At 54.0% G+C, this 15,193-nt stretch overlaps 4 protein-coding genes across 9 annotated transcripts in view; 2 read left to right on the top strand and 2 right to left on the bottom strand.

Moving 5' to 3' along the window:
* The window catches only part of LOC310888191 (butyrophilin subfamily 1 member A1-like), a 38,851-nt gene that overhangs the window by 9,257 nt on the left and 14,401 nt on the right, over positions 1-15,193 (top strand). The window contains exons 1-5 of one of the 2 annotated variants that reach the window (XM_083814644.1): positions 6,659-6,793; positions 7,260-7,607; positions 8,236-8,517; positions 8,664-8,768; positions 9,093-9,113. In XM_083814644.1, the coding sequence (XP_083670770.1) occupies positions 6,694-6,793; positions 7,260-7,607; positions 8,236-8,517; positions 8,664-8,768; positions 9,093-9,113 (856 nt within the window). In that variant the 5' untranslated portion in view covers positions 6,659-6,693. Of the gene's footprint in view, positions 1-6,658; positions 6,794-7,259; positions 7,608-8,235; positions 8,518-8,663; positions 8,769-9,092; positions 9,114-15,193 lie in introns of those variants that run through there. The other variant, XM_083814645.1, reaches the window with a different exon arrangement.
* LOC310888194 (uncharacterized protein) lies at positions 622-6,457 on the bottom strand (the record flags this gene model as incomplete). Its single annotated transcript, XM_083814665.1, has 2 exons — positions 622-6,052; positions 6,185-6,457. 2 exons carry the CDS (start codon positions 6,455-6,457, stop codon positions 5,246-5,248), a joined length of 1,080 nt encoding a protein of 359 aa, XP_083670791.1. The 3' UTR covers positions 622-5,245.
* Positions 9,909-12,287, top strand: LOC310888198 (butyrophilin subfamily 1 member A1-like). The gene is made up of 5 exons (XM_083814670.1): positions 9,909-10,079; positions 10,214-10,234; positions 10,320-10,340; positions 11,029-11,061; positions 11,239-12,287. The coding sequence occupies exons 1-5, from the start codon at positions 10,010-10,012 to the stop codon at positions 11,775-11,777; spliced, it is 684 nt and encodes a 227-aa protein (XP_083670796.1). The 5' UTR covers positions 9,909-10,009; the 3' UTR covers positions 11,778-12,287.
* Positions 12,893-15,193, bottom strand: part of LOC310888193 (HLA class II histocompatibility antigen, DM beta chain-like) — a 51,773-nt gene continuing 49,472 nt past the window's right edge. For 3 of the 5 annotated variants that reach the window (XM_083814664.1, XM_083814654.1, XM_083814655.1), the window contains 4 exons: positions 13,397-13,681; positions 13,195-13,314; positions 13,083-13,118; positions 12,893-13,000 (listed from right to left, as the gene is read on the bottom strand). In XM_083814664.1, the coding sequence (XP_083670790.1) occupies positions 12,990-13,000; positions 13,083-13,118; positions 13,195-13,314; positions 13,397-13,681 (452 nt within the window). In that variant the 3' untranslated portion in view covers positions 12,893-12,989. Of the gene's footprint in view, positions 13,001-13,082; positions 13,119-13,194; positions 13,315-13,396; positions 14,059-15,193 lie in introns of all 5 variants that reach the window. The other 2 variants (XM_083814662.1, XM_083814661.1) reach the window with 2 other exon arrangements.

Below are 15,193 nucleotides of genomic sequence, written 5' to 3'. Positions count from 1 at the left end.
CGAATTTTCTCCCTACAAAAGCAAACAGTATCTCTGTAGTCCTTCCACATTGCCTGACCTCACTTCCAGCAAACAGAAACTTTCCTTATCCACCTAAGCTCTAGAAGAAGGTCCCTGCCCATCTGAGCCAACCTTCTGCCACGGCTGCTTTACTGGAGCCCGGAGCAGGGCTGGCTCTTTGCCTTCAGCACCCTGAGCAAAGGGTGGCAGCTCCAGGCTCAGCACACAGCTGTGCCCCATTCCCTGCAGCCTGCGATCCCGCTCAGCTCTTCACTGTCATCTCTTCACATTGTCCCATTGCTCACTGATTCCTCCTTAGATGGGTGGAGATGAACAAGCTCAGACAGTGGCTCTCCCTGGAGGTCTGGAGAGGCCCCTGCTGGGGACAAGCCCCTTGTGCTTGCTGAAGGCCGTGGACTGGGCACCCAGCTGCCATGGGATGGTGGTGCCAGCCCTGCAGAGCTCCCCAGACATTGGCCCAGGGGCAGAGCACCTCCAGGAGGCTTATTGCAGCCAGGAAGTGGGCAAACGTTGGGGAAGTTGGGCGTAGCCTTGTGCTTTCTGCAGCTCTGCTTCCTGCCGTGAGGGACCTTGAAGGGAATGACGACACGGACTCCAAGATAGTCGAGAAATGGAGACCCTTTATTGTCCCGATGCCATATCTTATATAGCTTTTCTGAGCCCCTACATGCACTGCACGTGGCTGGCAAACATAGTTGCAGACTTCTGATTGGTGCATTCCTTTTGATCACACGTAGCCCTCTATAGGCCCGTCCGAGCCTAACAACTCCTCCTTATGGGTTCCCACTTTCTGTTATTCTAGCCTGGTTAGCACTCTATGCCTTAGTGCACCGCCGTATCAATCAGCTCCAGTTTGTCACTGAAAGGGTCACCCATAATTCCCCCTTTTTTTGTTTCTACAAGACAAATTGTGCGCAACGAACATTTAATCATTTTTTGCAAACATTGCAACTGGCATGGTATAACTATTATAACTGCAACAAATGCGATAAACAAAATAATCATTATCTTTTACCAACTCCGTTAGCCACCCGGTTATTCCTAATCCCTTTAGCCAAGACTCCAATCCCAGTGAGCTTGTTGTTAGCTTATCAGACAACTCATTCAGTTTTTTAAGCTGTTGAAATATCGTCTGGGCTGGATTGAGACCCATGCGGTGCCAAAACTGCAGAGGTGGAGGAGGGCAGTGGTCCCAACCAAGGCCGCACGCCACGGGCTGGCACCCATCGTGGTCCTTGTCCCGTGGAGACACAAGCATACCCTCGCCCCCAAGTTATTAGCTAGTATGGTCCTTCCCACCCCCCGGTATCCAAGTTTCGCATCATAACCATCGCTTTCCCTGTTTTAACTGATGTTAGTCCTGATTCCATTATTTTAAAATGCTTAATAAGGGGTGGTACATCTTCGTGTTGAAAAGGTAGTGTTAAATGATTCATAACATAGATTACCTTAGCTAACCTATTCTGCGGTGTCTCTTGGGTCTCCCCCTGTTTTTGTTTTGCTAGCAGGTCCTTTATTGTGCGGTGTACTCGTTCTACTATGGCTTGTTCTGTGGGTGAGTGTGGGATGCCTGTCTTGTGCGTGATACCCCAAGTGTGGAAAAATGCCGTTGTAGAGTGGCTGACATATGCAGGGCCATTATCTGTTTTTCTTTCTTTTGGGATGCCAAGGGCGGCAAAGGCGGCACGAAAATGTGCTTGGACATGGTGGCTAGTCTCGCCTGCCATAGCCGTGGCCCAGATTGCATGTGAAAAGGTGTCTATGGATACGTGAACATATTTTAACCTTCCAAATTCGGGAATGTGAGTAACGTCGATTTGCCAAATCTGGAGGGAGGAGAGGCCCCTAGGATTGACGGTAGTCAGTGGGCCTGTCTGCTGTTGACAATCTGAGCAGGTTTGGACTATGAGTTTTGCCTCTCCTATAGGGATGGCAAATTGTCTGGACAATACTTTCGCTGCCTGGTGAAAGAACTGGTGTGACAAATGAGCCTGAGATAGTGTATTTGGTACCGGGACTTGCAATGTTATGTTAGCTAGATGATCGGCTCGGGCATTCCCCTCTGTAAGGAAACCTGGTAAGGTGGTATGACTCCTAATATGAATTATGCAGTATGGATGGGTACATTGCTCAACAAGGAATAGCAATTCCTTGAATTTTGCAAATAGTGCTTCATCCTGAATGTGCCTGATTTGAGATCGTTCAATTCCTTGTACCATTCCTACCGCATATTGTGAATCTGACACAATATTCACTGGAACCTGATGCCATTGTTTAAATGCCAATATTATTGCATGCAATTCTACTATTTGTGGGGAGCCTTGAATGTTTTCCATTATGTGATTCCACTGGCCCCCTTGTTCCCATGTAACTACTGCTTTTCCCGTTCGCCCCGACCCATCAGTGAATACAGTTTGTCCTTGGACAGGGTGCCATCTATATAGGGGTTTAACCTCGAGTTGAACATTATTATAAAAGGTGAACATTTTGTGAGAAGGGAGGTGTATATCTAATTGACCATCAAAGCCCGAAAGGGCTGTTTGCAGCTCAATGCTATTCTGGAGGCACCAGTCGAGGTAGTCCTTAACTATCAGGATAACAATGCTTTTTGGTTCCTCTCCAGCTAACTCTATGATACGTTCTCTGCCCTTCTTAATTAAGGCTGCAAACATTTCAATGCGAGTCGCGAATGTCTTAGTAGGTTGATGAGGTAAGAACACCCATTCCAGTAACAATAGTGGATTCGCTGCGGCTGGATCCCATTGCGTGATGATAGCTAAAGGTTGCGGATTCTGGTTGCATATGTAGAGCTGAATGGGTAAGTTTTCCACGCGTCGTTGGCATTGTTGGGCTGAAATTTTTTCCTCAACATTGCTTAAAGCTATTCTGGCCCTATTAGTCATGTTTCGGGGTGCATTAATGTCCGTGTCCCCCTTAAAAAGTTCAAACAATGGTGCTAAGGTTTGATTATCAATGCCGCAGAGCGTTCGTATCCAATTTATATTTCCTATAAGCTTCTGGACATCATTCAGCATGCGGATTTCTGTTGTGATGGCTACATTTTGGGGTTGAATACTCTGTTGTAATATCTTCCAGCCTAAATATTTCCAAGGTGCTTCCATCTGGATTTTTTCTGGCGCAATTTGTAACCCTCTTTTTTGCAACTCCTGCTGTAGAACAGGCATCACTTCTTGCTCTAAGCTCTTGGATGGGCTGGAGAGCAATATATCATCCATATAGTGATAAATGTACACGAGGGAATTGCCTTCGCACAGGGCGCAAAGCTTCTGCAATGTATGTCTGGCATATAGTTGGGAAATTTTTCATCCTTTGGGGTAGTACAGTCCAGTGATATCTGTCTATGGGCTCACTCCTGTTGATTTTTGGGACTGAAAAGGCAAATCGGGGAGCATCTTCAGAGTGAAGTGGTATAGTAAAGAAACAATCCTTCAAGTCAATAATTAGTATATTCCAATTTCGAGGGAGCATAGTAGGGGAAGGCAATCCGGGCTGGAGAGCTCCCATATCTTCCATGACGTTGTTTATCTGGCACAGGTCATGGAGCAGTCACCATTTCCCTTTTTTTTTTTGATCACAAATATTGGTGAGTTCCAAGGACTAGTTGTGGGGGTGATATGTCCTAATTTCAATTGCTCTTTAATAAGTTCTTGGAGCACAGCGACCTTTTCCGCTGGAAGCGGCCATTGATCCACCCACACTGGCTTCTCAGTTTTCCAGGTGAGTTTCATGAGTGGTCACTCGTCAATGGCCGCTATCGAAAATTTTCCGGAGAGCTCAGGATGAAATTGCCCTGCCCCATCACATCTCTCCCCAGGAGGCTGACAGGTATTGGGGCAGCATGTGGCCAAACGTGGTATGCCGAAACTTCGTGAGTTTTAATGGTAAGCATATATTTACTTTGACAAGTATTGGAAACACCATCCACCCCCATGAGGCCTTTTGTAGTTGAATCCAACGGCCATCCGCTGGGCCAGTCCTTTAGGGCTATTACTGTTACATCTGCCCCTGTATCCATTAACACCGTGACTAGGGCATTCGGGGGGTCAGCGGTCGGGTGATGTAGTGTCAGGGTCAATATAGGTCTTTTGGTGGCAATGGTCGAGGCCCAGAAGACTGACGGGGATCCTGTTGACCCAAAACCCCTGTCACGTCGCTCGCACTGTTCTGCTTGGGGAACTGTTGCTTTAAATAATATTAACTGGGCAATTCTGGTATCCTTTGGCACAAGCACTGGTGGCGAGGGAGTCCACGCCATGGCTTGGATGACCCCTTCATAATCAGCATCAATAACTCCAGGCAGTACAAAAAGTCCTGTCAAGGTGGTGCTTGAGCGCACCAACAGGAGCGTGCTATATCCTTTACCTATTGGTCCCTTAATGTTCAGCATTATTTTGTGCACCCGAGTGTCCCAAAGGGTGCAGTCCTCTACTGTGGAGACATCCAAACCGGCGCTTCCTCAGGTTTTGGCAGTGAGGGAATCCACAGTGATATATTTGGCGAGGCCACTGGAGCGGTGCTCTGCTATTGTTGTGATCCGGCTGTCATCATTACTCGAGGCGGGTCCCATGAGGGCGGCCTGCCCACTGTCGAGGACTGAGGCACTTGTGTCGTCACGCGGCCCCGCCCCGCGCTCCGCCTCCCATTTCCCCGTCGCGATTGCAGGGACAGACCTTCTGTGTTATATCTCGAGCGACACTGGCTAGCCCAGTGCCACCCTTTTCCACATCGGGGACAAGCAGAGGGGGGAGCAGGGTTACTGCGGCCTCCCCCCATGCCCCGCTGGGGGCATTCGACAGCAAGGTGTCCTGTAGCTTGGCAGCAGAAACAACGTTTACCCACGATTTGAAGCGCTGCCGCAAAGGCTCCAGCTAAGGTGGCAGTGTGATGCTCCACCGATCCAACTCAGTTACACACCTCTATCATCTGCACTAACGTAGTATTAACTGGTAACGCTTGGAGTATCTTTTTACAGTCCGTGTTTGCATTTTCTACAGCCAATTTTAATATCAATGCCTCTCTTGCCTCGCGATTGTCAACCTGTTTATCTACAGCGTCCCGTAATCTATCGATAAATTGCATGTACAGTTCACTTACTTGTTGTTTAATACTCGTAAATGAGGGTTCAACTTTTCCTACTTCCGGTAATTTCAACATTGCCTGGAGAGCCAGAGACGCAGACTGTCGCAAGATGGCATCATTGAGCCTAGCCTGCAATCTCGGGTCCAGCCAATGGCTCAGTCCCCATTAGTTGTGGGATCCCGGCTCCCAGAAGAGGGTCGCCAGGCTGTCTCTCCAGATTTTGTAAGGCAGCCGTTTCGCAGCCTTCTTTCCACTTTTGTTCCCACAGCAACTTTTGTGTTGGGGTTAAAATCATTGCAGCAATCTGGCGACAGTCGTAGGGCACTAACAATTGACCAGTCATGACGTTCTCTAACAACGACTGTGTAAACGGTGCGTGCAACCCATACGTAGTCACCAGCTTTCGTAATTCTTTAATTAAATCCCATTGAAAAGCATGATACTCATTTGGACCGTTGGCACGCACTTCTACCGGGAAAGCCATTCCTATTGGGTCCCCGTCCTTTAATGCTTCCCGGCGTACCTGCTCCCATCGCTCCTGTGGATCAAAAACTCGAACTCCCAGGGAGGCATTGTTAAGGTGGGGCAATGTGGGAGCCGAGGGGGCTCGCGGAGTAGGGCTAAACAGTGCTGGTTCGCGACCCTCTTCTTGATCGTCCCCCACGTCTATTAAATTGTCCTGCTCTGGTGGCTCATCAGACTCCGATCCCGGAGCTGCTATCAGGATCGCCCGCTCGGTGGCGCTCTGTACCTTCTTTTCCGCCTGCAACGCTCTTAAAGTCTCCGTTACCAGGCCCCACGTGGTCATAACCTCAGCGGCGGTCGCATCCCCGCTTGATGCTGCCTCCCACACTTTCTCCCCCGCTTGTTCCCAAGTCTCTACATCGAATATAGCTGAGGCCGTCGAGGGGACCCCTTGTTTCTGCAAAAACTTTAATAGTAGCTTTATCTTAAATGGGTCGCATTTTACACCCCTTTTTGTTAACAATTGCGTTAATAATGTTACTATTGCTTCTTCTTCTCCTGAGAGATTGGCTCCCCTTGTGAATGCCCAGCCGCTCACCTGTCCTTCAGGCGATGTCCCGGGGTTGAAGCTGCAGTCCAGCTGCAAGCTTGATTCGTTCGGCTGGGCTCCCTCCGGACGCTCCTGCAGCGTTGCTCTACCCCTTATCACGTCGGGGTCACTATTTGAAGGGAATGACGACACGGACTCCAAGATAGCTGAGAAATTGACACCCTTTATTGTCCCGATGCCAGATCTTATATAGCTTTTCTGAGCCCCTACATGCACTGCACGTGGCTGGCAAACATAGTTGCAGACTTCTGATTGGTGCATTCCTTTTGATCACGCGTAGCCCTCTGTAGGCCCGCCCGAGCCTAACAACTCCTTATTGGTTCCCACTTTCTGTTATTCTAGCCTGGTTAGCACTCTATGCCTTAGTGCACCGCCGTATCAATCAGCTCCAGTTTGTCACCAAAAGGGTCACCCATAGGACCTCTCTCTTTTGGTCGGACTCCCTTGGAGAAGAACCCCTGGGGGGCCCCCTGCCCCCTGGGGGACCTCTCTCTCAGATGGGGCTCCCCTGGGGCTGCAGCCGCCCCAGCCTCACCAGCCATGCCAGGGGCCTCCTGACTTCCCTCTTCACTCTACTCTTCCTCTGGCTGGGCTCAGGTAGGATCCTGGGGGGCTGCTGGGGGCTCCCCCTGTGGGCCTGGCAGACGTGCTGCTGTGGGGCAGGGGAGCGGCCATGGGACAGGGGGGAACCCAAGCCCACAGCTCGGCTCACGCTGGGTTTCACTTTTACTTTCCCCCTCTCTCTCTCTTTTTTTTTTCTTTTTTTTTTTTCCATGCAATACACACATTATATTAAGGCTTATATTAAATCTGCCTTATATTACTAGCCTTTTCTGTCCCTTCTTCACCTGCCCAAATGCTGCAGAGAGGACTCCCATCCCAGCACACCTCCTTCTCCTGCACGTCCTCCCTCTCCCACTCCAGTTTCCCCAGTGGTTTCCCATGGGACATGGCGGATGCAGCACGCACCAACTCACACACAGCTCGCCCTTTGTCACTCACTGCCCATAAATTTACGATGACAAAATCTCACAGCCTCTCTGTGCCCTTCTCCATTGCCCAGCCCAGCTCAGAGTGGTGGGACCAGGCCAGCCTCTCACTGCCACCATGGGGCAGGATGTCGTGCTGCCCTGCCACTTGTCCCCTCAACGGGATGCTCGCACCTTGGAGGTCAGGTGGATCCGGGATGATAGCTCTGAGACAGTGCACCACTACCGCGATGGAGAGGACCTGTACGGGGAGCAGATGGGGGCATATGCTGGGAGGACAGAGTTGGCCAGAGATGATCTCTCTGCTGGAAGCCTGGACTTGCGAATCACCAGGGTGAGAACCTCTGATGATGGCCAGTACGTCTGCACTGTGAAAAATGCTAATGTGTATGATGAAGCCATTGTGGAGCTGGAGGTGTCAGGTTAGTGGCTGGGGTGATGCTTCCAGGGGAGAGTTTACGTGTCCTTTGAATGTTTCAGCTCTTTCACAGCATGGAGCACGCCCATGGATGTGGAGGTAATATTTGGGGAGAGAGCTCCATGGATATTTTTGTCAGTTTTCACTGGTGTCTTTGAAGACAATAATCATAATATTGTGAGGGCAGTGGGCACAGGCTGCTGAGCAGCTCCTTCACCTGTGTCAGCAATGGGACCAAATACCACACAGGGAGAATCGCAGAGTCCTCTGAGCAGCCGGACATCTGCTTTACTTTTGCTTTGCGTGCTGGGGGAGACATGAGACGTTGTCTGGAAGTCTTGGGGCTTCTTGAACCAGCACGACTTGGTGCCAAGACGCTGCCTGGAGGTGCTGAAGCTTGCACCTGGTATTTCTGGTCAATTTGGGGCCACAGGCATTGTGCAGCCCTGCTCTCTGGTTCCGGCACAAGCCGGGGTGGTTTGCGGTGAGGGTGGGTGTGTGGAGCGCCCAGTCCCTGAGCCCCTGGGGCCATGGCTGTGCTGGGCTGTGTCTGGCATGGGAGCAGATGGGGTCTTTGCCTTGGAACTGAATCCCTCCCCAAGTCAAGACCCAGCCGCGGGCTCTTCCCCCAGCAACAGGCACTGACCCCCACCTCTCCCTGGGGGGCTACGAGGCCGGAGGCATCCGCGTGCTGTGTCGATCGGCCGGCTGGTACCCGCTGCCGCAGCTGCTGTGGAGGGATGCTCGTGGGCAGCACCTGCCCTCGGTCTCCCAGACACATTCCCAGGACCAGGAGGGGCTCTTTGAAATCGAAGGTGCCATCATCGTGACCGGGAGCGTGGAAGGGCCCTTGTCCTGCGTGGTCAGGAGCAGCCGCCTCCAGCAGGAGAGGGAATCGTCCCTGCACATCGCAGGTACAAATAGCACAGCCAGGGGGAGGTGTTCCTGGCCCCTGCACTTGTCCTGAGTGGGGAGCACTTGTCCTAAACCAGAAGTCTGGGTCTTGATTTTCCACCCAGGGGCATGGAAACGCAGCCCTTTTCCTGCTGCCTTTTCTCAGCTCCCTTCTTCCATAACGCCCAGCCCTGGATGGTGGCTCTGGCTCTGGTCCTCGTGATTTTGGCTGTGTCCATTGGCCTCAGTGTTTATCTCTTTCGAAAGAAAGGTAAGCTGGCAGCGCAGGGATGGAGCGGAGGGAGCTGTTCTGCAGGGACCCGCGTGGGTCTGGAGCGGGGCTGAGCCCTGGCCCAGGGAGGTGCGTAGAAGGAGGAAGGGAATGTTCTCTTGGGGATCCCAAAGGCCTTAGGATCCTCTTGGGCCTCTGCTTTGGGCAACGAAGGCAGGGGAGAAGGCAAGGGGCTTGGGTGGGAGGCCAGGGAGCATGGCTGCAGCGTGGGGCTGGTGGGAAGGCCCAGACCCCCTGCAGATGTTCCCACCGAGCAACCAAGCTGCTCTGCTGACCTCCTGTTCCTCTGCCTTTGCTTTTCAGCGGCACAGAGCCGAGAGCTGGGTGAGTCCTTGCAGTCCCTGCCCCCAGCCCCTGGGGAAGTGGTGTCCCTGCGGGAGGGACTGTGCTGGGTGGGCTGTGGGGGCTTGTGTGCTGTTGGCTCGGGGGTGCTGGAGGAGCAGCTGGAGCTTGACGGGGGAGTGGGGAGTGCTGGGGCTGGGGCTGCCCTGGGCACGGGACACGGCCAGGATGGCTGAAAGGAACGGTGATCAAGGTGGGGACGGGGAGCGAGCTGCGGGGCTGCCCCGCTCTGCACTGACGCTTCTGGGACAGGGACGTCCTCCACCCGTCCCCATTCCCTTCCACTTGTGTTTTGGTGGCACGGTGCAGAGAGCTGCACAAGTGTCTGTCCTTAATGCTCCATGTGCATGAGCCTTGCTCAAAGCTGGGTCTTGCTCCCTGTTATTCTGGTCCCTCCCAGTCTGGGAACAAGGTGGCCTGTGCCCACTCAACACTGTACAGATTTTGATGTCTTCTTTTGGTGTCTTCTTTTGGTGTCATGGGAGCCACCATGAGATGAGAACAGAAATCTATGATCACGTATTGCATTTATTTTCCTTTTCTAGTGAAAAAAGATGCAGAGCTGGGTAAGTCTCCTTTAATATATCCAAAGATTTGGTGTCTTCCCATGGGAGCTGTGAAGGGTCAGTAGGTGTCCCTTCTCATCATGTTATGCTCTCTTCTCTTCCTTTTCCCGTGGAACAAGCTCAACAGCTTGGTGAGTGTACCTCTCCTATCAAAATGCATTTGGGGTCTAGTTATGAGATGGACTTCCTCCCTCCCCCCCCTTAACCCCCCTCCCTTCATGCATTGCTTTTGCTTTTCTTTTCCAGAGGAAAAAGAGGAAATGCTGGGTGAGTCTGAAGGAATTTGAGCTTACCCTTGTCAGTAACCTTGCTATGAGGAGCTCTCTCCTCTCATCATGCATTGCTTTTCTTTCTCTTGCAGCTTCAACAGCTACAGAGCTGGGTGAGTGTCCCTCCCGAAATTAAAAAATAAAATAAAATAAAATAAAATAAATAAAATGCTCTGTATTGAGGAAGAAAGGTGAAAAGAGAAGTTTTCTCTTTTCATCATGAGTTGCTTTTACTCTTGTTTTGCAGAGAAAAAAGATGCAAAGCTGGGTGAGTCTCCCTATAAAAACCAAAGCAGTTTGGGGTACAGTTGAGCTCTCCCGTCTCATCATGCCTTGTTTTTTCACTTTTCCAGAGAAACAAGCTGCAGAGCTGGGTGAGTGTCCCTTCTCAAATTTAAAATAAATGAAATGAAATGAAATGAAATAAAATAAAATGCTCTATATTAAGGAAGAAAGGTGAAAAGAGAAGTTTTCTCTTTTCATCATGAGTTGCTTTTACTCTTGTTTTGCAGAGGAAAAAGATGCAAAGCTGGGTGAGTCTCCCTATAAAAACCAAAGCAGTTTGGGGTACAGTTGAGCTCTCCCGTCTCATCATGCCTTGTTTTTTCACTTTTCCAGAGAAACAAGCTGCAGAGCTGGGTGAGTGTCCCTTCTCAAATTTAAAATAAATGAAATGAAATGAAATGAAATAAAATAAAATGCTCTATATTAAGGAAGAAAGGTGAAAAGAGAAGTTTTCTCTTTTCATCATGAGTTGCTTTTACTCTTGTTTTGCAGAGGAAAAAGATGCAAAGCTGGGTGAGTCTCCCTATAAAAACCAAAGCAGTTTGGGGTCCGGTTGAGCTGTCCCCTCTCATCATGCCTTGTTTTTTCACTTTTCCAGAGAAACAAGCTGCAGAGCTGGGTGAGTGTCCGTGCACTTGGGCCTCAGGGCTACGTAAAGGCGATGTGCAGGGGAGGGTGGGCAGCTGGGGCAGAGCAGCCCAGGGCTGGACCCTCACCCTGCCCACACCCACTGGGCACCGGCCGTGGGCTGTGACCAGCTCTCCCCTCTCCTTCCAGCATGGAGAAGGTGTCTTCTGCCTCAAAATAGAGGTAGGTGTGCATTGGGTTGCCCTCTGCAGTGCTTCTCCTGCCCTTCCTGGGGCATGTTCAGGAGCCAAGAGGTGCCCCATCTCCTGCCCCGTGGGGCAGCTCCGGGCCCTGAGCTGGGGAAAGCCTGCCCAGGGCTGAGCTCTGCCCCTGATGGCCTGGCTCCTTCTGTCCCTGCAGTGAAGGTGACCCTGGATCCACAAACGGCTCATCCCCAGCTTGTCCTGTCTCAGGACAACAGCACTGTGAGACAGGAAAGTGAATGGCAGCAGGTTCCTGACACACCAGAGAGATTTGACCATTGGTGCTGCGTGCTGGGCCGTGAGGAGTTCAGAGAGGGGAGGCACTGCTGGGAGGTGGAGGGGGAGGGGGAGAGGCTAAAGTGTTCTCGGTGGGCTGTGGGGGTGACCAGGGCATCTGTGAAGAGGAAGGGGGAGAGGCACATGAGCCCTGAAGGAGGGATCTGGGCTGTGCAGTACTATAAGGGGAAGCTCTGGTCTCTCACATCTCCTCCCACTCACGTCTCCCCGTCCCCTGTCCCCACGAGGATCTGGGTCTGTCTGGACTATACCCAGCAGCAGGTGTCTTTTATCAATGCTGACAATGGGGTGGAGATCTTCACTTTCACAGCAGCCTCCTTCAATGGGGAGAGCATCCGCCCCTGGTTCTGGCTGAAGACACAGGGAATTCAGCTGTGCCTGAGGGACAGCACCCTGTAGACCCTGTCCCCAGCCCTGGGGGGCTCCTGCCCTTCTCCACCCACTCCTGCATCACCTCCCCTTGGTCCTGCAGGAGCAGCACAGGAATGAGGGGCAATGGGGCCAGGGGCTGCCCCATGTCCCTCCCTGCTGCTGGAGGAGGGCTGGGATGCTGCAAGCAGGGCCAGGCCCCTTGCAGCCCCTGGGCTCTGCCCTGCACAGGGTTCCTGTGCTGGGGCACAAGCCCTGCTGTCATCCGCGGGTCTCAGCCTACCTCTGAGCCCCAGTGGGCAGCACAGGGGCTGCAGCAGCTCTCCACACTCCTCTCCCCTCTGCTTGCACTGCTTGCAGACCCCTAGTGGAAGGGATGTGGTCACCGTGTGCTGCCGGCCATTGCAGGCCACCTTTGCCTCCTAGTTTGGGGTTGATCTGTGCTATGTGCCTGGTGCTGAGCATGAGCAGCCTGTGGGGGCTCTTTGTTCCCTCCTCTGGAGGACATCAAGGCACAGCAGCAGCAGGACTGCGGCAAATAAAGTTTTGCCCTGGAAGATGGAGTCTGGCAGTGGCCTTTTCCTGGGTGCTTCTGTTCACAGGCTTTGCTGCCTGGGAAGGTGTCTTGCAGCAGACCGTCTCCTTGGTACCTGAGCCTCCCCTGTGGCAGCTCCGTGCCGTTCCCTCGGGCCCTGTCTCTGGCCCCAGAGAGCAGAGACCGGTGCCTGCCCCTCCGCTCCCCTCATCAGGAACCTGTGGGCCACCGCGAGGCCTCCCCTGCGTCTCCTCTGCTCTGGGCTCAACAAGCCAAGCGCCTTCAGCCGTTCCTCACACCCCTTGCCCTGCAGAGCCTCAGCCATCCTCATAGCCCTCCCTTGGAGGCTCTCGCACAGTTTCACGCCCTTCGTCTGCTGTGCTGCCCACAGCTGCACGCAGTGCTCGAGTGCTCACAGCAGGCCCAGCAGAGCGGGACGATCCCTTCCCTCGGCCGGCCAGCAGTGCCGTGCCTGAGGCACCCCAGGGCACACTTGGCCCTTTGGGCTGCCATGCCATGTCCCCCACCCACCCTCTCCACTTGGTGAGACACCGTAGGAGCCCCATGAGCCTCTGCCCTGTCCCCAGAATGCTGCAGAGATGCCAGCGGGGCTTGTGGAGCATCTTTATTCTCAGCACCGCAGCATCGGGTCTGAGATGGGGCCATCCAGGAGCCACCGGTGCCGGGAGGTGTCCGTCTGGGGGTCCTCAGATGCTGCCTGGGGAAGGGAGACACACACAGGGCGAGAGATGGGGTGATTCGGCCCTCACCAATGGGGACAGGGATGGGGACTCCGTTACCTGCAGGGTAGTTGTCTCCAGGGAGGGGAGTGTAACCTGCAGGGGGGAGAAGAGGAGTGAGCAGAGTCCTCGTCGCCCTTGACCACGTCCCCAGCTCTCCCCGGCCACTCACCGGGGGCGGGAGGCCTGGCCCTGAAGCGGTAGACGCCGGCGAGAAATAAGCCAAGTCCCACCACCATCAGCACGGTGGCCACCGCCACCATTATTGTCACCTCCGGCAGCAGTCCGGGACCTGCGGGGACACGGCCGGGTGAGTGGCGGTGAGTGGGCAAGACCGCCGGCCTCCGGGTGTGGTCCTGCACCTCTCCACTCACTCCAGTCCTCCAGGAGAGGCTCCTGCAGGCTGACGTGCTGCACCGAGCACGTGTAGGTGTCGCCTGCCACCGGGGCCACCATCAGGGGCACCTGCGTCTGGTAGGTCCAGTCGCCGTTGGGGATGGCGGAGATGGGGTTGTAGCCGTCGGGCTCCAGGATGTCCCCGTTGCGCAGCCAGATGACGGTCACCTCGGGGGGGTAGAAGCCCCAGATGTGGCAGGTGAGGCGGACGGGCACACGGGCGTTCCCCGTCTCCGCGGGGATGATGCGGACTTGGGGCTGCGCTGGAGCAGGGACGGGGATGGGATCAGGGGTGGGCGAGCCCCTTTTCCCTGCCCCATGCAACGTCCTCACGCAATGTTCCGTGCAACGCTCCCCTGCAACGCCCTGTGCAAAGCTCCACGCAACTTCCCCACGCCGCTTCCCCATGCAACGCCCTGTGCAAGCTCTAGGCATTGTCCCACGCGATGTCACGTGCGACATCCCCATGCAATGCCCACGAGATGCCCTGTGCAACGCCCCTGTGCCACACCCTGCAAGAGGCATTGCTCCGTGCAACATCCCCATGCAAAGTGCAATGCAGTGCGCTGTGCAGTGCTCCGTGCAACATCCCCCTGCAACGTCCTCATGCAGTGTGCTCTGCAGCTCCCCCATGCAATGCCTGGTGCAACATCTCCTTGCAACGTGCTCTGCAACACCCCTGTGCAACAATCCCATGCAACGTGCACTGCAAAACCCCCATCTCCGCGGTGTGGTTCCTCTGGTGGATGATGAGGGTTGAGCCGGCCCGAAAGCTTTTCTCGCAGTACGAGCAGGGGTAGGGCTTCTCACCCGTGTGGATGCGCTGGTGCCTGCAGAGGGTCGTGGTCTCCCAAAAGGCTTTCCCACAGTCGGAGCAGACATGGGGACTGGGCCCCACGTGGCTTTTCTGGCAGAGGAGGAAGGCTGAGGGAATGGTGAAGCCCATCCCGCAGTCAGGGCACAGATAGGGTTCACTGATAGGGTGTAATTCCCAGGGCCTTCTTTGTTAATCCTTCTTGGTAACCGGGGCAACGTCTGATAGCTTAAATTCCAAGACCAAAGACCCCCAAGATAGAATTTGGAGAGGTCTCGAGATAACATTATGCACCTCCACATTGTCCCAATGCTCGCTGTTTGATTCCTCCTTAGATGGGTGGAGATGAATGAGCCTAGAGAGTGGCTTTCCTTGGGGGTCTGGAGAGGCACCTGCTGGGGACAAGCCCCTCGTGCTGGGTGAAAGCCATGGGCTGAGCACCCAGCTGCAATGGGATGGTGGTGCCAGCCCTGCAGAGCTCCCCAGACACTTGTCCTCATTGCCCCACGGGCAGAGCTCTTCCCAGAGGGTTATTTCAACCAGGAAGTGGGCAAAGGTTGGGGACATTGGGTGTAGCCTTGTGCTTTCTGCAGCTCTGCTGGGTGCTGTGAGGGACCTCTCTATCTCTGTGGGGCTCCCTTGGTAAAGAAGCCCTGGGGGGCTGCCTGCCCCCTGGGGGACCTCTCTCTCAGATGGGGCTCCCCTGGGACTGCGGCCGCTCCAACCGCACCGGCCATGCCAAGGGCCTCCTGACTTCCCTCGTCACTTTCCTCCTCCTCCGGCTGGGCTCAGGTAGGATCCTGTGGGGCTGCTGGGGGCGCTCCCCCCAGGGCCTGGCAGACATGCTGCTGTGGGGCAGGGGAGCGGCCGTGGGGCAGGGGGACCTGAGCCCTCAGCTCAGCCCCCAATGGGTTTCACTTTCTCTTTGGTTCTTTCACACAATATGGGCGCTGCCTCGGCT

The sequence above is a fragment of the Anser anser genome (genome assembly GCF_964211835.1).
Source record: "Anser anser genome assembly, chromosome: 31".
Lineage (NCBI taxonomy): Eukaryota > Metazoa > Chordata > Aves > Anseriformes > Anatidae > Anser > Anser anser.
Note: the sequence above shows the minus strand (reverse complement) of the source record. Positions and strands in the feature narration are given on the sequence as shown.